The 23094-nt window shown below is 40.7% G+C and overlaps 1 protein-coding gene across 3 annotated transcripts in view; it reads left to right on the top strand.

The window, feature by feature from the left end:
- CEP85L (centrosomal protein 85 like) overlaps positions 1-22341 on the top strand; it is a 146643-nt gene extending 124302 nt beyond the window's left edge. For all 3 annotated transcript variants that reach the window (XM_035320491.1, XM_035320489.1, XM_035320492.1), the window contains 9 exons: positions 2024-2141; positions 4123-4299; positions 8259-8411; positions 8682-8836; positions 10400-10517; positions 10833-10883; positions 16206-16313; positions 16693-16906; positions 17800-22341. In XM_035320491.1, coding sequence (XP_035176382.1) covers positions 2024-2141; positions 4123-4299; positions 8259-8411; positions 8682-8836; positions 10400-10517; positions 10833-10883; positions 16206-16313; positions 16693-16906; positions 17800-17963 — 1258 coding nt within the window. In that variant the 3' untranslated portion in view covers positions 17964-22341. The remainder of the gene's footprint in view (positions 1-2023; positions 2142-4122; positions 4300-8258; positions 8412-8681; positions 8837-10399; positions 10518-10832; positions 10884-16205; positions 16314-16692; positions 16907-17799) is intronic.
- Positions 22342-23094: the final 753 nt, after the last annotated feature.

Consider the following 23094-nt stretch of genomic DNA (forward strand, 5'->3'; position numbering starts at 1 on the left):
TAAAAAACGCTTACCCCGCTCTGTAGGGTTTGGTTCAGGCCATTGAATTCCTGTCTTTTAAGGAAGGCGCTGCTAAGATGAGCCACAAAGAGAAAATCATGTAGTGTCTTCAAGGGATGAGTGGCAAATGAATAAATAATTTTAAAACAAATGGGGCAAAGGTATTTTAATAGCTATATCTAGTAAGTAATAAGGTAATAAAAAATGAAAAATGACTTCTGTTCAGAGGTTAGGACAACTCATAGTTAATGATCCTGGTGTCTGTGATCAAGCATGCAACAGTAGTCAGCAAGGCTTTATATTTTCTCACATGCTTACACTAGCTCTTGAGCTCCTATATGGGCTTGTGAGCATATTCTTTTTCCTGATCTTCAAATCTGCTTCTTCCAAAAGAAGTTTGAAGCTTTTTGTCTGTAGTGCCATGGTACAGAAAGACACCAACCAGAACAGTAGAGTCTGAGTAGAGAGTTTTTTAGTGCCACATAAATGCTTTTTCCATCTGGATAGTAAAATGCTAAAGGGAAGCCTCATAATCACCTGTGGTGATACACAGCATTTTAAAACTTTCTGTGGAGTCATGCAACTACATTCAGTTACTCTGTTATATGAATTATGTTGAATGAATTGTCTTAAGGCGCACAGAAGCATGGCTTATTTGTACTGATTTGCCGTTTGTTACAATTTTTTATAGGTGTAGAAATAGGGCAACATTAAAAAGATGTGTTTTGTGCACATGCATCATCTTTTATGCTCTCCCAGTGTAAAAAAGACAATAAAAAAAAAAAAATGGAACTGAAGGAGTACACAGACTCACAGAATGGCCAAGGCTGGAAGGGACCTCTGGAGCCCGTCTGGTCCAATGCCCAGCTCAGGCAGGGCCACCTACGGCTGGTTGCTCAGGAAGGACTGTGCCCAGGCAGATTCTGAAGTTCTCCGAGGAGGGAGACTCAACAACCTCACAGGGCATGAATGAATGAAAGCTGTTTGTAAATTGATTGAGAAGGTTGTTACGTGTTTCTGGTGCAAACTCTAGTCCGGTTACTTACTGAGGTGCCCATCTCTCCCCAGGGAGTCATTCCCCAGCAGACCTCAGAGTCCTTATCTCCCATGTAACTTGGGCTGGGGTTGAGACCTGTCTCGTATTTGCCATCCAGTCATGCTAGGTCAAATGCAGTCATGATTTAAATAGTGATATAATGTATGATATAATTAAATAGTGATAGAATAGTGATACTGTTTCTGCTGTACACTGGCCAAATGACTGGTGTAGGAGGTTTAATTCTGGCTTAGTTTGCAGTGCAGTATTTTACTGCAGGGGTGGGAAATATCTTATGTAAAGTAACTGAAAAGGTCTTAAGCAGAGTAAATAGAAAGATAATGCAAGGGAAAAAGCCATGCTGTCCAACTAGTATATTCACCTTTTCTTTTTAATTTCTTTCTGCTCCCCATGATTTCTGTGTCTTTTTAAACTGTTCCAAAAGTCAGCTCTCACAAAGAGAGGGGCCAGAGCAGGAGAAGCCCCAGTGAAGTGGAGTTCTGTTTATTTGCATTCTGCTTTCCAGATACTTTTCTCTGGTTTATGTTTCTGGCTGTAGGAGCAAATGACAACAGAAGCGGCTCTCCAGCTCCCACAAAACTGTGGTAGAGTTTTCAAATGCGTATTTATAAAAGATTAATGTATGATTCCCAGCTGGATGCAGGCCATTTGAGGTATGCCTAAATGAAAGGTACATGGCAACTTCAGTTTAATAGCTCATATCCTGAAGAGATTCCAGTTCTAGTGTTAAACTAGGCTAGTAGCAGTCTGGCTGCTTTGGAAAAAAGCCCACAGCTAAAGTAGATTCAGGATTATGAAATGCCTAATCTGATTCTATTGAGTATTCGTTACTGCTTCATTTGGCAATGTGGAAGAGAGAAAGTAAGTTGAATAGCATTTTTACAGCATTCTGTATAAGTCTTAAGATCAGTGTCTTTAAAATCTGTTCTATTCTCTTCCTTTTCAAATAAAATCTATTTATCACAGGCAAAAGCAGCAGATTAACAATTTACATCAAAAGATAAGAGAGAATGAATTACGAGCTCAACATGCAAGACTGAGCCATCTTGTGAACTGCGAAGAACCTTACATGACTAATTTGCAGGTAGGATGGATGTTTTTCTTTTAGTGAAGCTTTCCATTACCCAGTAACTGCCACTTAAAAGGATGCTCACAATTTACTGCAGGATAAAATACAGAGCGTTTATGTTTGATGGTTTTGTCATTATATAGCTGCAAATTGCATAGAGTACAATATCCTGTAAATATTGTGGTTTAGTTTAGATCTGCAGAAATTTAAGTTATGTTAATACAAGTGTGTACCTCCCTGTTTTGAAATCTGATAAAAATAGGGGAAGAATGAGGCTTTGCAGCACTGTGCAAAAATGAGGGTTTTTAACAGCATGCATGTAATACAGCTCTGCAAGGAAATATTAGGAAATAAATTGTTTGATAAGGGAGTATCTGAAAACAACTGATGAAAGGTTTTCTGAAAAGGAGAAGGAGGCAGTAAATACCCTAAGGAATAGTTAGGGAGATCGTGTTGATAGAGGAGATGGAAGAGATGTCAGAAAACAAAGAGACTGGCGGAGTACTTCTGTACAAGTCATCTGAAAAGGATATACATTTTAGTATAGAGAGATATTACATTTACTCTGAAATATTTACTCTGAAAGGGAAGATGTTGAACTCTGAGCACATCTGTACTAATACTGATTTGTGCTGTAGCACACAGAATCCATCTCAACACCTCCAGGTATCTGAAAGGCCACACAAAAAAAGAATGTTACAGGCAGGTATGCAGAGAAATAGCTTTTTTGTCCCTCTTGTATTACGTTATCATTTCTGTCACAAACACTGTACAAGGATCTCAGCTAACATACTGCAGTGTGACAATAATAACACAAGCTGGAATAACACGGATGTGCATCAGGTGAGAATCTCTTTTTGAGAAAGGCAAGAAATCCAAGTAGCACCTTGGTGAGAAGTTGGGTAGAAACTTTTTCAGAGATCTTAGAATGTGGCTTTTGGTACTTCCAGAAGTTCTTTTTAAAAAATATGTAAAAAAATGTCTAGATTAAGATTTTGAAAAAAAAAAAATATTGCAGAAACTGAGATGTGAACATACATTAGTGTACCATATTACCCTTCAAATAAGACAGCAGATGCTTTCATCTTTCATAATTTATAAAGTACAAACAATTTATAATGGCTCTTAGGATTTCTGGCTGATTTGTTTGCCTTCCATAAGATTAATTTACAAATGAAAATCTCCTTTAATGGAGATTTTAATCTCTCCTAATGCTTTGCAGAAGGAATACTATTATTTAAAAAGCTCTCTCTCTAATTTCTTTAAGGATACCGGTTTATGTTATTAAAAGAATATTGAAACTGAAAGACTAATGGGATGCGTCTCCTTTTTCATCCCACATGCAGTTGATTTCCATTTTGTGCTTGTCTCTCCGTGGGCAGTGGGAGTGGTAGAATAATACTGAACTGCATGAGATGAAAAGGGAGGAGGATTTTCACAGACACAACAGAAGGCAGGAGGCCTGCTGTCTGGTTGTGGCTGTAATCTCAGGCTAGCCCTGCACCCTTCTTAGCTCAGCTGTGGTAGCTCTAAGGTTTGACTAGTTGGCTAATGTTCTGCTTTAGCAAGAGCTGTGAGATTGGAGCATATTTTACTTTAATATATTCACAGCCATTTTATACAGTGGCTTTCTTTTTAGGGGAGAGTATGGTAATGTAGTGGCAGTGAAACATTTTTTCTATGGACTTTGTTTTTGGGGGAGGGGGGTGGAGGGGGAGGTTGGGAGGGGAAGTCATACCTCTTCCATAAATCTGAGGGAGAAATAATCCCACAACGTTTATTTTCATCTGTTGTGAATGGAAGAAGTGTCCAGCTTTTTTTCTTGTCTCCAGAAGATTCCTGAAATACATGCTGTTAGCACATATTTTAATGCTTGAAAATCAAACCCCACCCTTCCTGACAGTGGAAAAAAATGCAGGATTGTTTTCTGCTCTGCTGCTGAAGTATGCAGTGGTATGTGCATGTTCATTTACATGATTTTCTTTCTTTTTGTAAGCAACCACAGTATGAGGGCACATCGCTGCAACCTCACGTGTCAGAAAGATCAACATCCCACCTGGAGGAGCTTGAAAGAAAGATTGCAGCAGCCGAGAATAAGGAATTACAACTCAATGAATTTCTAAAACAAATTTCAAACAAATCTAGCGAGGAGAAAAAGAAGATGGAAGAAAAAGTAAGTGTCCTTCATGTTCCAAATTTCCTCTTGACATGGTTACAGGAGCGTGTGTTTTGCTTGCAAGAAAGCAACTTAGTGGGTTGCAGAGCTGTTTTCAAAGGAAGCTAAACTTTCTCTGTGATAAAAGTTAATAAACTTTCTCTGTGATAAAAGTTAATAGTGCTAGATAAAAGCTAATAGTGCTAGAACTTGTAGTGAATACATCCTGGAAGTGATACCAGGAGAAAAGGCAATCAAAATCTGTATTTCGGACCTGGTAATGACAACTTTAACAATCTATTGATTAAACTTGCTGTGAAGAAAAGCTGCTCACCTTCACTAAGAATTTATTTGGGTTGAATGTTTACTACAGTAAATAAAGTATTGTTTAAAAACATTGGAAAAGCATGGAAATTAAATTATCATTTTTAACATGGCCTGTAGAAGCAGGCCTTGTGCTTTGAGATGCACTTACCACACTGAAGGTGCCTACTCAGCAGAAACGATTCTCCTGCAGCTTTCCTAAAACATGCAGAGTAGACTTCAGTCTGAGATAAGGAAGGGGCTTAGACGGCTGTGTTGTTGGAACTGTCATGGCAAGAGGTTTCTTTGGAAGCTGAACCAAAACCCAGGGTGGCTTTGTATGTCCTGACAGCCTGCCTTTCTTGCAGGCAGGAATGCATCATTGATCAGTGGTTCCTAATGTTTTGGGAGAATTGTCACTGTTACCTTTTCTTTGGTCATTGGGCCTTACTGCTGGACTTAGATTATATTTATGCAGGTTCAAGAGGCAGGAGCAGTATGGTACAGTGAAGTGACAGGTAGGAAGGAAAGGGCAAAAATGTATTTAATCTTGAATTCTGTTGTCTTGTGTCTGATAAACCCTGCAGTATGCTTTTCACTAAGGGTAAAGTTCAGGAAGGACAGAAATTGCATTCTTCTGTTTCCTCCTGTCTATTTTAGTGTTTCTGGTGCTTGTGTTCCTTCCTCACTGTGTCAGAACTGCTGCTGTGAAGTGGTGGCAGTGGAGGGGACATGTGCAGCAGTGCCTGTGTCAGCTGGATGGTTGGTAGCCAGGAGCCTGATTCACTGCAGAGTCCTGATTCTCCCGTAACACCCACCCCACCCATTCTTTGCACGGAACAAAAGGTTCTAAACAAGAAAAAAAAAAAAAAAGGGAGGGAGAGCATGTGTTGGAGTAATAAATTCAGTGTCCTCCAGTTTGAGGGAAGACTGCAGGGGGAGGAAAGAGTCATGTTGTGGTCCTGCAGCAAGCTGGGAGGCTGAGCAGCGTGCTGGGTGCGGAGCCTGGGGACAGCCCTCACTGCAGTTCCTCTGCTGTGCTTGCAGGGAGATGAACCCACAGCCCAAAAGCCTGGGGTGTCCGTGGTCAGTGGGACCAGACATTAGGAGGCAAAAAATCCAATTTCTGTACTGATCAAAGGGATTGTGGCTGTTGGCTGTGGTGAATTTTCTGAGTGAATGCTCCTCTCATCAGAGAGGATAAGGTTTTTCAGTCCAAAGCCAGATATGGCCAGGGAGCGGGGAAATGCTAGAAAGCTGAAGTAAATTAATGTTCAGATGAGCTTTGCTTGTAAGTGCATGCCTGAAGAAACAAATAGTTTAGGTTAAGTTAGCTGGCATACGTATCTCTGTCTGACCCACAGTTGCAAATCATATTATCTTTTCCTCTATTGGCATTTTAAATGTGCAGCATTTAAATACAGTATGTAGATAGTATGGGACAATAAGGGGCAAACTGTGACTGTTCCGGCGCAGGTGGGAGGAAAGAAAATAAAAGGAACACTCCCATTTCCTTGGCCATCAGTCATTGGTGGTGAGGGGTCTAGGAAGGTCTCCCTCATCACAAAAACAGGATGTGTTGGAACTGGAGAAGGTTCAGAGAAGGGCAACAAGGTAGATACCATCAGAAAATCACAGAAATCGTAACTGCCTCTGGAGAGCCCCCAAGTTGAAAGCAACTGGGGGCTGGAAAATGTGTTTTCCTTGTTCTTTCCCTGCTGAAGACATCTGTTCATGGCCACCGTTGGAAACAAGACACTGAGCTACAAGAGCACTTGTGTCACTCTTCATGTTAGGGTGGATGTACTGGATGCTTTCCTTTTGAGAAGCAGCAGGGCCAGCAGATCAGCAGCCATGTTACCTCTCTGTGGCTTCTGAGCTGAAGGAGTCTGCTCAGGTCGAGACTGCAGTGTCATCCACAAGTGTCCTCGCACAAGTGCCTGGGTTCTTCCTTTTCCTTCTGCCAGGCACAAGCGTGCCTCTTGGTATCTTCAGATTTTGCAGCCCTCACTTTAGTTCTGAAGCATTTAATCTGTAACCTGGATTGCTGGACTAGAAATTATTCAGTTCAGATTCCTGTACCCTGCTGGTTCCTTCTGCTGTGGTTACTTGTGAAGGACTCCTCTAAGGCACCACGGATATAGCCTGTAGTAGTACTCGTTCTGCCTTAGGTTTTCTATGGCTTACTTTAATATTTAATTGCCAGGAGGTGGGAACTTTCCTATTTTCTTCCTGCTTCAACAAATCATGTGCATGAAGGAGGAAATAATAAAATAAATATAATAAAAATAAACAAAAAACAGCACAGCTTTTATTTCTCCTCAGCAGAGTGAGCAAGAGTGTTTTGGAAACCATGTAATCTTTGTCACCCAAGTGCTGAAGTATTTGGACTGTTCAACCTGTTATCCTTAGTGGTATGTGGGAAACAAAGGGAGGTGATCCACTCACTGAGCAGTCGGACTGCTGGCAATTCTGAAGCAGTCTGCAACATGGGCTTACCTGTGCGCATTTGTATGCACACACGCGCGTTGGGCTTAGTTCGGCTTTGTGTAATCTGAAAGATCTCAAAGCAGCCTGAAAGCTTTGTTGGTTTTGAGGTCATGATGAACATGCAAAGACTTCTGAACTTTTGGCAGTCCTCAACTTTCTGGTCTATTCAAAAGACTCTTTTTCTGGAAAAACTTTGCAGGTACTATCAACTTAAGCTGTAGGCTGCATCGCAGACCTCTGACACTGACAGTGTCACACATTCGTTTCTCAGTGAGGTGGATGTCTCAAGCACCAAAATAAAAGTAAATTTGGTATTTACTGCCATGACAAGTATTTATCTCAGGATTACTACACGTTGTTTCAAGCAGTAGAGATACTGACTGTAAAATACTCCTCTTCCTGCCATCTCCCCCCCCCGCCTTTTTTTTCCACATAGGTAATAAAGCAACCAAGTACCAGGACAAACATGGTCCAAACAAACATGATACAATATAAAAAACCTTTTGCAAATGGACAGACAACGAAGATGCCTGTAGAAAAGGTGCTTTAAGAAAGCAGCTGTTCTGTTCTGATGTTGTTTGATCTGGTTGTCAGACAGCATCAAATGCAGGTTTTTGGCTGCGGTTCTTGGTGGGTTAAGCTCTTAGGTCTCTGTGATTCATGTTGTTTTCCTAGGCCAAAGGAAGAGGAAGGACTAAAATATTTCCTCATTATTTTTTGTACTGGAACTGGCTTCTTAGCAAAGTGCTTGATGCCCCAAGCCTATCAGTGTTCAAGAGGTATTTGGATAAATGCCCACAGTAACATCCTTTAAATTTGGTTAGCCCTGAAGTGGTCATGCCATGGGACCCAATGACCTTTGTGGATCCCTTCCAACCAAACTATTCTAATTCTAATATGAACAGGCTCAATTATGTATTTTTTTAACCATTTATTTGTAATGTTTTCAGTTCTCAAGGGAGATGGGTGCGTTCTAGGCAGAGGTGAAGCAGCCGTGGTTGGAGGTCACTTGTACGTCTGGGACTTTGAGCTGCTGAGATTAATCATTCTTTGGTTTTGTTTTTTCTGCAGTAACCAACAGGTGCAGCTGAGAGTACAATTCCTGAAGAGTGACCAGCCTCTGGTCCCAAAGCAGGTTTATTTTCCATTGCAATTGTAAAACATGTACTCTTACTTTCTTCTAGCTTAAAACTAGAGACCGATATATTAATAGCCTGAAAAAGAAATGCCAGAAAGAGTCTGAGCAAAACAAAGAAAAACAGAGACGAATTGAAACCTTAGAAAAATACCTGGCTGACCTGCCAACGCTGGATGACATAGAAGGTCAGACTAAACAGGTAAGGTGAAAGGAGCTGCCTTTACTTCTTAAAAATACACATAAGCTCCATAATATCTGTTGTGAAATGTTTTACTGTTTCACTGTACGTTTTTCCCCATCTGCTTAGTATTAGGAACCACTGCAGCTACTAGGGCTTCCCATACTTAGATCTAAGTGCAGTGGGCTTAAGGGTTACCTCCTGTATACAGGAGGTAACCACAAGGCTGTGGTCTGCTGCAAGCCCTTCTGCTAATGTGGCAGCATGCCTGACTAATGTGATCTGTGTTAGCTGCAAGTCCTAGAGGAGAAGAACAAGCAACTTCAAGAAACTGTGACCGAGTTGGAAAAGAAGCTTGGAGAGGCTCGATCTCAGTGCAGAGAGAGAGAATTGCAACTGGTGTGTCAGAAGAAAAAAGAAAAAGAGCTGGTCACAACGGTGCAGAGGTATGAGCAGCTGCCCCCACTGTGCCCTGAAATGGGTGTCCTTTCCAGCTCATGTCAGGACATGATATTTTTTGCTCCTACAATCTATTACAGTGCTAATGACCTCTTAGGGCATAAATATATTACTGTGCAGAATGACAGAGTAATGCAATAGAAAATCCAACAAAATTGGATTTGTATCAAGTCAAGGAGGAGAGTCTGTCTAGAAATTCTTCACTGTCATTTCTAAAGACGTTCAACAACACCTCAATGGCAGCAGAGGACAGAGTAAACGTGTGCAGCAAGGGAGCATGGTATAGAAGCTGTCAGCACTCCTACTCAGTAACTAATACTGTCACGAGCTGTGGGAAAGCTCCATGCATATTGGCTGAAGGGTACATCAGGGAAGGGTCACAGATTTAAATAAGCTGTTTCTTACCTTTTTGTTGAGGCTGGGGGATTTTCACGGAGATATTTAGCTCTAGCTCATCTGCTGTCATTGAACTTGCGTGACTGACCATAAGAAAACAGCAGTGGGACAGATAGCTGTGAGAAGATTCCAGATGAGACATTGGGATATTGATCAGGGGAGATAATTAAATCCTTATTTAATAATAAACAAACAACAAGGGGTAGGGAGAATCACTTTTAATAATTTATGGGGATGTCACTGCAGTTCAGTGTCCCGCCATTGCGTAAACGTGCATGCCACAGCAGACTGAAAGTGTTTCCATGATGAAAGGCAAGCTGGTTGGGACACCTTGCCAGCCAAATTGTTGTCACATTGTTTCCGTCTTACCAATGAAAGGCCTTCTTTCTTCGTGCCCTCATAATCTAGAGGGGGATCATTTTGTCTTTTCTGAAAGCCTACAAATAGCTGAAGTGGCCCCGGTTTCTAAATTAGTCAGCAGCATGAACGCTAATAAAATGTATTTTCTTTCTGAGTGAAGGTGAGCAGGTAAAAGCTCCGGCTACACCTAGGAGCTTGAGCTGAACTGCAGAGGGCCTGAAGGTCATGCTCTCCTATGGGAGCAGCTGGCAGAAGTGGCTTCATCCCCTCCCTGACAAGCCAGGCCTGGAGGATGGGCCACCGGTACTCGCAGCAGCCTACGGTTCTGGACTCTGCTTAGAGTCATACGTGCACCAGTGGGAGAGCCAGATTTTAAGGCTCTCGTAATTTGGAGAAGCTCAAAAACTGCTCTGATGGATGCTGGTGGTGGCTCTACCTCCCACAGCAGCACAGAGCAGCTGTGTACACCACAAAGGCTTTCCTTGCTGCTCTCTGCCCTCTCACTACGCTGTCCTGCTGTAGCTATGCCTTTGGAAACATGCAGCTCAGAATCTGACACATAAAACCATTCCCGCATGAGTCAGTTCTAGCCAGCACCACAGTAATTTCAGTAGTTGCGGATTTTTATATCATTCATCCACTGTTTGCTCATTCGTTAGGCTGGATTCTGCTAGATATGGTTTCACAGTTTTGGTTGGAAGATGGTGCAACTTTCTGATTTTTTTTTTGCCAGAACACGCAGCCCTTTTGGTTTCTGTCAGTATACTCATTTTTTCTTTCATGTTGAATGACAGCTTGCAGCAGAAAGTAGAAAAATGCCTGGAAGATGGTATTCGCCTTCCCATGTTGGACACAAAACAACTTCAGAGTGAGAATGAATGTCTCAAAGAAAAGAACGAGAAAGCCAGTAAGGTTAGTCTGCAAATTATCTTTTTGTGTCATCTTTAACCTTGAATCCTGTATTTATATTTTTTAACTTCAGAAATCAATATCTCACTAACGAATTATACATCTGTAGCTAAAAGTTTTCTCTTCAATACCTGTCTGTTTCTGTTTGAGGGAATTATTCTGCATTTATTTCCAGTTGTATGAGAGTTAGCTATTTCTTGTCATTTACGTTTTCAAAGATTCCATGTAAAATCTATGGCTATACACCCATAACTGGATTTTTTACAAACTGAGCTGAAGAGATTCAAGCATTTTAAATTACTCAATTTTATATTCTAGGTCATAGACAATCAACAAAAACAGATAGCTGGACTGATTTTAGACATGCAGGTAAGGAAGAGCATATATTCTGTTATTTATTCTGCCCATTTTTAGTTCATAAAGATGACATTATTAAAATTAAATTTTGTTCTTTTATCCTCCAATGTAGGAGGCAAAGACAGAAATGCCAAGAATGTAATCTTACGCTTTGTAGTTGACTTGAATTCTCTTGCAGCCTTGTAATGTATTCATTATGGAAGTTTCTATGGTTTAACACTTGGCAGCTACTTGTTATAAAGTAGAAAACTTGCTGTATAGCATCCATATTCATCTAGCTTAGTAGATGTAATATCAAAACATCCTGTTGCAAGTCTTGAGATCTGCCTTTGTAACAGCGAAGCCTCCCGTCAAACTTTGGTGTTCAGATGCTGATCCGAAGTATAAAAAGCGACATTGGTTAGGAGCTTCACTGCTGAGATCCTTAGCAAGGCAGGTGCCTTTCTAAACCATACCCCTTCACATTCCGTGGAGCTGAAGCAGGTCCCTGTTCAAATGGTTGCTAACATGTCACTCACTTAGGTATCTTCATTTTCTTGGTGGATCTTGGGCCCCCAGCTTACAGCCAAGGGTCTTTCAAGACAGCGGAGGTTACTAGGAGTCAGTGGCAGCACTGTGGATCAGATTAACACATCAGGCTCTTGATCCTTGAAAGGTGCTTAGTGACCAGTGTTTGTTGTGGAGAAAAGGAAACATTATACAGGCTATAAGGAAGAAGGTGTGACTTGCTCTAGAAAATAAATGGGCAAAAAAAAATCTGTTTTCATTAAAATTTTAAGCCAAATTCAATAAATTCTAGTTTCTGTGTTCTTCTTCCAGTTTGGCATTTGTCTCCACATCTCTTCTTTCCATGCCCTGCAGCAAAAATGAAGTAATGAGGTTTTCCCTTGAGGGTAAAGAGGGTACTTCTGCTTTGGCTCAGTGTACTTTATGCTTGGAGAACAACAAAGTGTTAGTAAACAATCAGCTGAATGCCTCCTCCTTCTGAAGTGGAGCTTCTCTGGAGTCCAAATAGCAGATTCAAAGCTGCTTGTGTAACGCTGGGTAGGAGAATATGCCTTCTTACTTGCACTTTGCACGCTGGAGCCAGGTTTGCTGACTTACAGCTGTTGAAAGTAAATTGTCTTCCCCTATGAAATTGCTCCCTTTTTGAACTATGCAGATGAAAAAGTAGGCCTGGTGTCTGTTAACAACCATATTTTTGCTTAATTAAACCAGAGCGTATTAAATACATCTGTAGAGAAGCAGTAGGGGGGGATTTAAGTTGTGACAGATCTGTTAACTATATCTGTTATCTGTTATCTGTTAACTATATCTGTATCTGTTAATTGAAAAGCAAAACCAATCATTTAGCCTCTCCCAAGTTTGAAGCATACAAAATTTATCAAATGGCTGTTTTCATAGAGCAGCATACCGTCTATTAAATTATGACACAGGCAAATAAAGTTGTTTCATGTCTTTCATAATTCAAGAATAACGGTCACAAACTGGACTCCATAACCATTCCCAGCTTCTCTGTCCCTTTCCATAGTTCAGTGTCTTCTGTTCAAATAAACACAACTTGCCTTTGTGTGTTTTTGCCACCCTAAATCTTTCCATATTTCCTAAACTTTCTGGTCTTTTTCTTGTGATGACCTTTGTCTTGAGATTTTGAAAACATTATTGATTTTTGTGCACGTTTATACAGATGGCATAGTCTGAAATGGCTTTAGGGAGCTGAGGCTGGGAAATGCTGAGTGGTTGTGGCACCTTCTCTTACCTTTCCCATTTTGAGGTATTCTGTATGTGGTCAGAAAATAAGATTTGGACGTGGTGTTAGCCTTCAAGTTGCATGTAGGACTACAGTAGTTTCATTGTATCCTTGATCCTCCTTGCTTTCCTCATTTGTTCCCTCGGAAGCATTGAAAACTAGCTCATGAGAAACTGAAATCTCTTACCAGCCGGGAGACATTATTTATCTTCAGCTGAGATCTTACTTTGCGCCCTGTCTTCTGCCACACCGTAAGGCTGTGCTTGAGAACGTATTTCAGTTCATTGTTCTTAACTTGCAATCTGAAAACAAAGAAATTCTGCTTCAGACAAGAGTGTATCGAGCAGTACTAGTTTCTCTTTGCTCATAATCATGACGGAATGATTTTGTTCTTCCTTGTGTGGTTTGGCTTGGTGGATTTGTTCTCCTGAGTGTGAGGGCTTAAAGTTATGGTTGGTCTTGACAAGGTGTCATGCTGAACGTAAAGCACATCTTCCAAAAGGCAAAAATTACAGATGAGAGTGGCTTTTTGAAAAACAGCAATAAAAACTTGCATGATTAATTTAGATATTGCAAAAATAGCATTTTTTGTACAAAACGGATAGAAGTCAGATTGTGTGGTGCATGTGTTACTCAAAGTACATCTGCCAATCCTGTCAGTCATAATAACCCAAACGGTGCCAGGGCTGGGAATAAGGCCACCAAATTGTACCTTTGGAAAGCCAAAGGGAAAAGTAAGGATGAACTACAGAGTTGTGCAAGGTTAGTGGCAGGTAAAGCTCTGGGGAAGGTAATATTTCTGAGCATGCCTTCCCCACCATGTGCCCACCCCAAGGAAGGTCGAACCTTTAATGTCTGTCGTTGACACAGATGTGAAACATGTTCTACTAGATGTTTCACAGATGTTGAATATGGTTCTACTAGAGCATGTATCGGAGCTGGCTCAGGGTGTTCCTGAACTTGCTCCTGGATAGAAATGCATCAAAGACTGTTAAATGTCAACATACTCAGAAGCTGGAGGGGGGAGGGTTATTTGGGGGACCTACCATTACCGCGTTGTCCTGTTCTCCTCCTTGTTCCTGAGCATCTTCGGTTTGGCTGTCGTCACAGACAGAGCTCAATGGTCCTCCAGTCTGACCGAATACGGCCATTTTTTTCAGTAGACAGTGTTGAAAACAGATTTAAAAAGTCTGTTCAAACCCACTGCAGGTTACGCTCATCTTCAAGCACAGCAAAGGAAATACATCAAGCAGAGCTATTTCCTGCTCTCTCCCGGACCAGAGTGTTTCCTTCGACGTGGAGCAGGGCTCTTTTTCTTCCTCCCCTTTCCCTGTAGCATGAAGCTACACTTTCTAGCAGAGCTTATCTTTAGGATGCACACTACTTGAGCACTTCCTTGCTAGGGGCATGGTATGGGTGAACAGAGGCACATCAAGTGTGTGAAAATGCTTTAAAAACAAGTAGTCATTTCTGGGTTTCTGCCTAATGATTCTTATTACTTAGACAAAAATAAAGTTGGTTTTTTTTTTTTTTGACCACATTAAATGTGTAAATTTTAGCACCATTGTTTTGCATTTTTGAAAAAGGAGAGACAAAGTACTGGCTTTTCCTCATTGCCTGTGCAGCTGAATGTGCTAGGAAACCTTGTCAGGGCTGCATACCACTCCCTGCTGACCCTGCCTTGCTCCTCACTACTCCATGCCTCCTTGTCAGCAGCGTTCTTACAGCTGGCAGGTCAATTAAATGGCTTCTCCTCCACCCTGCGGTATAGGGCAGGTCCACATATAGAGATGGTCTCCTACAGGTTACAATCCATGGGATCAGTTCCATGAAATTTCCATTCTGCATACCATTCAGGAGTAGTTTGTGGAAGGGTAAGTTTGGCTTTTTTCCCAAAGCTTAATCGCCTTACAGAGACCCCAAAACTAACTTAGACACAAGTTGCTGTGCTTTTTTTTCAAGTGGGGAGCTTGATTTCTTTTCTATCTTTGAATAAAGCTACAGAGTCATAGTGCAGCAACTTGTACTTAATCTTTTACTGAAGAGTGACTTTGATCTTCCTGTAGTATTTTATTTAAGCTACCACACAGAATTCCATTTAAGAGAGTTCTCTGCTTTGGAAGATGAATCTTTAGAATTTTAACTACAGAAATTCAAGAGAAAACATTCTTCTCAGGCAGTGTCATTCTGTAAGCTGAGATCCATTGGTTCATGAGACGTTCCTTCTCCTCCTCCCATCACGGTCTCTGGTTCCACTCTGTGGAGGGTTACAATCAAAACGGTGCCAAAGCATGCACTGTTGTCACCAGTGCTCCAGCTGTATTTTGAGCATGATGGGATTGGATTTACATCTTATAATTGAAATTGGGCAACAGGTTTTACATATTAATGAGCTGAGCTAGGGATGGGGAAGACACTTTATATGCTCTGTGGTCGCACAGCATCAGATCTGTGAGTAATACCATCAATGACAAAAGAGGATTTTTCCTTGTGAAAGCTGAAAAGATCTTTGTTCTAAAGCATCAGGAGTTTATGTAATTAGTATACACTGTTACTAGTATTCATGTAAGCTGGTTGGAATATTCCCTTTTCTGAATTTTGCCAGATGACTTTGAAAGACATACCTACAGATCTGAAAGCCAGATAGTGGAGTGAATATGTGTGTTTTTGACATCTAAGATAACTGTGGTCATGCTGAATTCATCAGAAAAAAAAAATCTACTTTAGAAATATCTCCTGATGCATCAGTTTCAGCTCTGTAGGTGAAAACTGGGGAATTGACAGCAGCTGATTCCTTGTGCAGGGGTTGTTGGCTTACTGCTGCTTGTGACTCATCTGGAAATCAAACCTGGAAAGTTCCAATTCTTAAATATAGCAGCATCCTAGAAACTTTTTGCTGATATTATTGTATCCATTAAAAATGACCCTATAAACTACAAAAAAAGTTACTTTTTGGCCTGCAGTAGTTGTTACTTCAGCACAGGAAAATTGTAGTGTGCTTTTCTGATTCCTCCTGTGTATGACTGGTTTTAAAGAGGCTGGTACTCTGTATCAACTATCAAAGCCTTTTTTTCTCAGCTGTATAGAAGATTCAAGAGGTAAATTCAGTGTTATGAAAGGTTGTAGGAACTCCTGCCATAGTTTTCCTGGAAAATAGAGGCCAAAAAAAGTCTTCAAGTAACTTGGCAGGTACACAAGTGAAGTTTAGTTGTCATTAATCTGCTGCTTATCTCAAGTGAAATAATTTGGATAGAAAAAACAAGATTACATGGTTATTTTAGACTTCATGAATCCCATGTTGGGGTGATATTTTGCATACGTAGTCTTTTTGTTTATAAACAGGTACTGTTTATCTAAAGGTTTTTACTGATATTTGGAACAACTAAGCTATAATATCCTGAGAGCTCTTAGGGTCCAGTTGAACATCATGAGGTGGAACCTAGTAGAAAATAAAAAAAACACAAAGGTGTAATCCAAAAGCAATGAGTAACAAGTCCTCAGAACTATTTAGGACACACTTTTTGTCAGTGCTAATCTGCAGTATGAAAATGTCAAATCATTATTTGTGCTTTCATTCTATTTAGTCTATGCAAGAGAAGCTTTTGCAAGAAAAGCGGATGGTTCAGAAGATGGCAAATGAGCTTGAAGAAAAAGAAAGGAATATAGAGCAGTTAAATAAAACTTTCTCTGAAGTAAGTAAAAACTCTAAAAATCCAATCCATGACTACAGCCATTAAGAACAAACTTAGAAAACCATTATGATACCATGTGGTAGGGCTTGATGAGCTAAATACTTACTTCACTGTGTTAGATGCTGTTCTGAAATATGGTATATCCATACCTCAAGAAGTGAAAGTTTTAAGGGTGAAGGCCACTGAGCAATGGTAACACGCAAGAGAGAGCTGTGTAGAAGCTGTCTGTCTACCATTCTTTGGAGGGGTACAAAACTATTCTTCTGTGCGTGGAACTGAATGGTTTTAGTTAATAGTGTTTGTGGTTTGAAACAGGAAACTTTCTGCTACGCTACATGCTGTAGACAAATTTGCCCCTTTTTTTCCTCTTTTCACAAAGAACCAAAGACTGATGGAAGAGAATGCCTCTCTGAAGGAGCAGATACGGCAGGTGGAGCAGTCCCGGCAGCCAGTATCTGAGAAGATGCCTGTAGCAGACCAGTTGTTCAAGGAGATGTCCCATTGCTTGTTTGACTTGAAAGCTCTGTGCAGTATTCTCACCCAGAGAGCTCAGGGCAAGGAGCCTAACCTTTCCTTACTGCTGGGAATCAGATGTAAGTGATGTCATTCCAGTGCCTATTAGTGCTTTGGACGTAGAAGAGTAACAGTCCCTGGGGGGAGGAGGTGGGTGTTTGTGCATGTAGGTTTGAGTGCCTGACAACTCCATCGTCTGAAATGCTAATTGCACATCCTGTCTTGTGTACCTCCTAAGCTGTTAACCAGGAGATGGAAAGCACATCCTGAAGCCCGTAAGGCAAACCTCCAGTGTAGTGAGTTTGTGCTGGGTTTTCCCTCTTAACAAGATTAATAATTTATTTATTTTTGTACATGGATATATCATATGCTATTGCTTTCTGAGTGTTATTTAGAGTTAGACCAGTTGCTGAACTGGACCTTCACCAAGGTAGAGATGTAGAAGTACGGCATCCTGTACACACCACATAGGTTCATCTGCACTGGGAATCTCTGAAATGCCGGGCAGTGCATCATATACCAAGTCTCCAAGTCCATGAGACCATCATCAGCCAGCAGGGTGTATAGTGCACCTTACCTGTAGTGTACCACCTTGTAATCTTAGCTGGCCTCATTTCCCAAGCCCTCCTACCCCTCTTTTCTGAGTGTCTAGAAACTTCCAAAGTCTCTAGAAAATGGTTGTTCTATCCAGTTTTGTTCTTTTTTTCTTTTTGCTATTGTTGAGAGCCGTTAGACTTTACCAAACCTAGATCTTGGTGTGATCAGAAAAGCATGTCTTTCAGCGAAGCAGGGGTGGGCTCTCAACTGTCTTCAGGTTCACACAGTACCTCGTTTTGTTGCCTTACATCATAGTGAAGCGTGATTTGTCTTGAGTTAATAAAAGTGACCTCCCCTTATTTCAAGAGGGGCTGACCAGTTTAAGTACTCAGAGCACAGTTGTTAGAGGTTTAACCTTGGGTTTTGCTTTTTGTAGCACTGAGCTGTTCAGCTGAAGAGAATGAAAACTACCACAGCACAGAGACTCTTTCGAAGAAGCTCTCGGACGTTTGTCAGTTACGAAAGGATATCGATGAATTAAGAACTATAATGTCAGACCGTTATGCTCAGGACATGGGGGACAATTGTATTACTCAATGACAACATTTCATCTGGTAGCAAATGACTTATTAAATGCTGCTGTGTCCCAGGTCTTTGCATTTCTATTCAGGAGCCATATTGGAAGATTGCAAATAGCGCTGCACATGCATCTCTGTGAGGATCGTGCGTATTTAATCTCGGGAGTCGGGTGAGATGGGGAGAGTCATGGTTGGAATAGAGTGGTACAAACTACAAGAAATCTTTTCTCCAAACTACTGAATGTAGGAACAAGCTGTGAAGAATGTTTCAGTTGGACTCTGTTTCTTCCATTAGGACTCATTTTATTGCTTCAACTAGTTCCTGGAATCAGAGCATCAGAACAGCCATGCTGCTGCTACTCTCAGTCCTTCCCTCCTTCAAGGGTTTGAATGGTATTGCCTGTATTCTGAAATCAGCGCAGAGGGTCAAGGGACACCTGTAGCTGTAAGTGGTAAAGATGGGTTCTGCAACTTCATTTCACTATAGGAATTGCAATCTGAACAATGCTACGAGCATTAGCTGCTCTTCAAATTGCCTAACGACTTTGATACAGGAAATACATTGGTTTTAGTAATGTATGACTGGCTTGTTTTCCAAACAGTGGAAGAAAATCAAGTTTCAACTCCTCTACGCACCTGAAGTCCATAAAATTTACCACTATCAAATTGTTTTAAGCACTATCACGTTACTTTGAGAAGTTTCAATAATATGAAGTCTGTAACAAACCCAAGAAGCTGGGAGGCAGGAAACCGCAGCATGTAGTATGTGGCTGTCTGAAAAAAAGGATAGACTGTATTGTAGCGTTCATACCACACTTACCTTTTCTTTCCGTCATCTCCATTTGAAAATGTGGCTGGTCTGTACCTGTGTCCCTAAAGACCTCTGACAAGGTTGTGAACAACTTCAACCATTTTCTGCCACAGCTACAAAATGAGTGCTTGGTGCTTGTCAAAGCCAGGGCTCAGAACAGGATATTTCCCTTTATCAGTATTAAATTCTGTGTTATCTGAGGGCTGCAAAATTTTCCACGTTGTTTGGTAATTCTTGATTTCTCCCTTTCCGTAGGAAGAGATTACACTTCTTAAAAGAAAAAAAAAAAAAAGATCATGTTCCATAGTTTATTCAGTGAGTGTCACTTGGCAGTGCTATTTCACTGCTGTGGGACAGATGAAATATTAACACTTCCAATTTCCTGGAACATTACTGAAAGATAGCCGAACAGTTGTGCATGATGTAAAATGCTATTTAACTGAAGGAAGCAAGAAATCATAAGGAGCAAAACCACTCTCAAATCACATTATTTAAAAAGTACATCAGCATCAGCCATTAAAAGGAAGTTTCAAGTGACTACAGCACAGGTCACAGTGTGCTCACCTGTAGTGTGGAGAACAGCAGAAATCGCTTAGAAAAGACAGCGGTTAGAGCAAAGCAAATTCTAGGGGAACATTTTTATAGCAAAAGGGTCAGCATCTTCAGTTTTCTGATTATATCTATGTTAATAGAAAAAATGGTTATAGCAACATAGACTGCAGTTAACTAAATTTAACTTGATGTTCTGCTTTCTGTTCATTGTTACACAGTTAATGTTTTTATAATTCAGTGATTTCCTTTTTTTTTTTTTTTTTAACTATATGGACTTATTTATTTGATGTTTTTTCTCTATCATGAACCTGCCGTGAACTAATCTGTGAAAAAATAGCATTCAATTTGTATTATTGCTGTGTGGCATTTTCAGATAGATTGCTCTGACTGGTCCAGCTCCTGTCAGCACTGAAACGTTGTCTAGATGAAATCTCCAGTGAAATTGCGTAGTGTCTTTTACTGTCAGGTAAGAAAAAAGAAAGGCAATTTTATTTTAGATTTCTATACGCTGCTCTTTCTATAGTTTTGAAGGTGTACTTTTATACTAGTGCAAAACTGAAAACAAGGAGCTTTGCACAAATAGGTTTGCCCAGCTACCCGTGCCTCTGACAGTATGGGTTCTGTGACAAGGGCCTCGGCTTAATTCCTTTCACACAGTTCATTGGTTTGGGCCCTGCCATGAAGGAATAGCCCCCAGTCTACGGCTGCTCTCCTGTGTCAGAAATTCAACGGCAGGATTTCAGATAATAAATGAGAAGTATCACGGAGAGGCTAAATACCTAAGTAGCATGTTATTATTTCCTTAGATGGAAATGTACCTGCAAAAATTACCACGCAACACATTTTTTTCTGAATTTTGTGGAAATAAGAAGCAAGTTTAGTAGGGCAACTAGGAACAGGAGTTTTTTTGAGTCACTGTGTCCTATTACTGGTCGCTTGACTGGTGTGGCTCCACTGTCCCCGCTGTTAAATGGTGATACTGTACAGCAGATTCGAGATCAGTAATTTAATATTTTCAAAGCACTTCACTTCTGGAGCTTTTCTGCTCTGTAAGTATTAGATGAAAGTCCCTCGGGAAGGAGGTCCCATTTTATTTGCAATACTTGCATTGCAATGCTGTAATCTTGCATTTTAATACGTTTGTAGGGAGCCTGTAATATTCACGTTAACTTTAAAGCACTTGATAGAAAACAAACAAACAACAACATCACAACTGAGTTTACCTGTCTCAGTCAGATTAAAGTAGGGAGGTAAATGATGGACGTTTGAGCCAAAGATACAGGCTACCGACTGAGTATCTAGAGTGCTATCTAGTATTTTGCTTTGATTTCTGAAAATTTGGCCTGTTGTAGGAGTAGCAATTACTATATATGCATCAGTTTATAGATGCCTCTAAATGGAATAAGCTTTGTCTAAGATATGCATGACAGTTTAATCGGTTAAAATGTAGTGTGTGTGGTCTCATTCAGCATATTTAATACGCAGCTGATTAATGAATGTTAACATTGGAATCGCTTAGATTTAGTCATGACAACTTTTTGCTGTAGCTGGTAGACAATCTCAAGGGCTGAAAACCAACTGCTAATGAAAGAATACTGTACCGGTCTGTCTGCTAGCAAATTTGTACAGTGGCTTTTTTGTATAGTTCCAGGTGGAATTTATACAGTCCTTTTAGAAGATATTTACAGTAACTACTGTATTCAAGAATGTATTTGGAAAAAGACTTGGAAAGTCTTGGGACAAGCTATAGGTGATGCTGTGTATTTACTATATAGAAGTAATGCAGCTCGATTGTGTAAACGTGATTTAAGTTCCCAGCCTCAGCTGTGCAGCTTTATAGTGCGATAGTTCTGTGAAGTTGCTGAGATTGCTGTCACCACCCACTCAGGCTTCAACATTTGAGACTGCCAGTGGCTCTGAAATGATGGCAGGAGCTGAAGTTTTGTCCTTTTCACTTCAAAAGGGTTCTTCCCTTCCTTTGCCCTCACTACCTGCCTGTTGTTGCAGATATTTTTCTTGCAGGGTAAGAGCACAAGGAAGAAAAGAAAGAAAGAAAAACCCTTCCTCCACGACCTGCTGCCCTAGCACTGGTAGCAGCGGCACGCTGCAGTCTGTCAGCATGTGCTGAGTTTTGGTCCCTGTTGCTGCTGGTTACGTAGGTGGGGTTGCAGGTGGAGTTGGGCTCTTCCCGCTGGTGTAACGAGTCCTGTCAGGAGTGGGGAAAGATCTTCAGAATTAATCTGCATTCATAGGCTGCAAACAAGTCAGTGTTAGTACTGAAAGGGATTATTTTATTCCAGTAGCTCGCTAGCAATATTAATTCCACAGCTGCATACCTTTGTGCCTTTTTTGCCTGATGTAAGTGTATATTCCCTTTGAACTTCAGATAACTTGTTAGAATGCTGATGACTGCACCTTGTTTTCCTCTTACCTGCCTGTATTTTGTTTCTAGACTTCTGTAGTAAGAACTCTTGCATAATATCTAGAAGCGCAAGTACTCGAAATAGGTACTAGGTGTACACTTTGAACGTTAGGCTGGTTGTAGTATGCAGCTTCCTTGAATATGAAGTGTGAGCAGGAAACTCAAACCATAATGTGTTTATTTTGTATATATTAATTACAGTCTATCGTTAGTTCAATGGGGAGGAGTGTCTGGAGCTATCTTTTAAAAGCACAGCTGACATATGTACTGGATCAGTCTCTGCAGACTGGTAGTCTTGTAAATTGGGTTCAATTTTTGAACCGCTCAGAATACCTCATATGTAAATAGAGTTGTCATGACTTAATCCAAATGTGTTCATTGTAAAAAGTAAAGGAGCCACTGGCTGGCTCAGCTTTAGGCTTGTTGTTCTCGCCTCTTTTTGTAATTTTTTTTAAAGTAGGGTTTACAGCTAGAATTTTGAATGCCAAAGTTCTATTTATTAAATAATAATAAAAGTTTTCATTGTTAATGACTGGTATTTTTCCACTGGAATTTGTTTGTTGATGTTTGGGATTTGTATCCACAGAGCAAAAATAAATTTTGTTACAAAATTGATTTCTTCATTGCTGTCGTTTGTCCAATATGTGGCATAAAGTGGAAGGGACCAAAGCTGGACCAGTGGCCGGAGGCAAGGAACGAATCGTCCAAGATCTTCCCAACACCCACCCAGCGTTCCTCCGGTGATCTGTTTTTCTGCCTCATCATCAGCTGACCAGGCTCTCTTCCTGGCAGTAGTTCTTGTTTAAAACCAGGGCATTGGCAGCAAAAATGCTACTTCAGTGTGTAATGAAAGGATTTTAGAGCAGAGTTGCTTGTAAAGTCCGTGCTGCTTTTCTAGGAACTGCTGCTGCTGTTCCTTGTCAGATGCTAACTGGAGAGGTTATAGGTTGGACTTTATAAAAGACTAAGTTGGCACAAAATGGTAGGAAGAGGTGTTGCGATAATTAGTTTGAGCTGCGGAAAGATTCATCAACTTTGGAACAAGTGGTTGTCCCAGAACTGGTCACGCAGGGCAAAAAGTTATATATATATACATATATACACATATATACGTAGCATGGTGACGCAACTCTGTGTCTGGAACCACGGGGAAAACCAGGGATCAGAAAGGGCATGTGTTTTTAATTATTATTTTTCAGTTAGCAGGAATGCATGACTGGTCGTACTGAAAAGCAGTTAAGGTAAACAGAAATCCTGCCTGCCTGAAGCACCACAGGTCACCGTAGCCCAACGTAGCCAGGCAATGTCGACTCCCCTTCAATGTCAAGTTAATACGGGCTGAGGAAAGTGAAAAGGTACAGTTTTAAA

Source organism: Oxyura jamaicensis, chromosome 3 (assembly GCF_011077185.1).
Source record: "Oxyura jamaicensis isolate SHBP4307 breed ruddy duck chromosome 3, BPBGC_Ojam_1.0, whole genome shotgun sequence".
Taxonomy (NCBI): Eukaryota; Metazoa; Chordata; class Aves; order Anseriformes; family Anatidae; genus Oxyura; species Oxyura jamaicensis.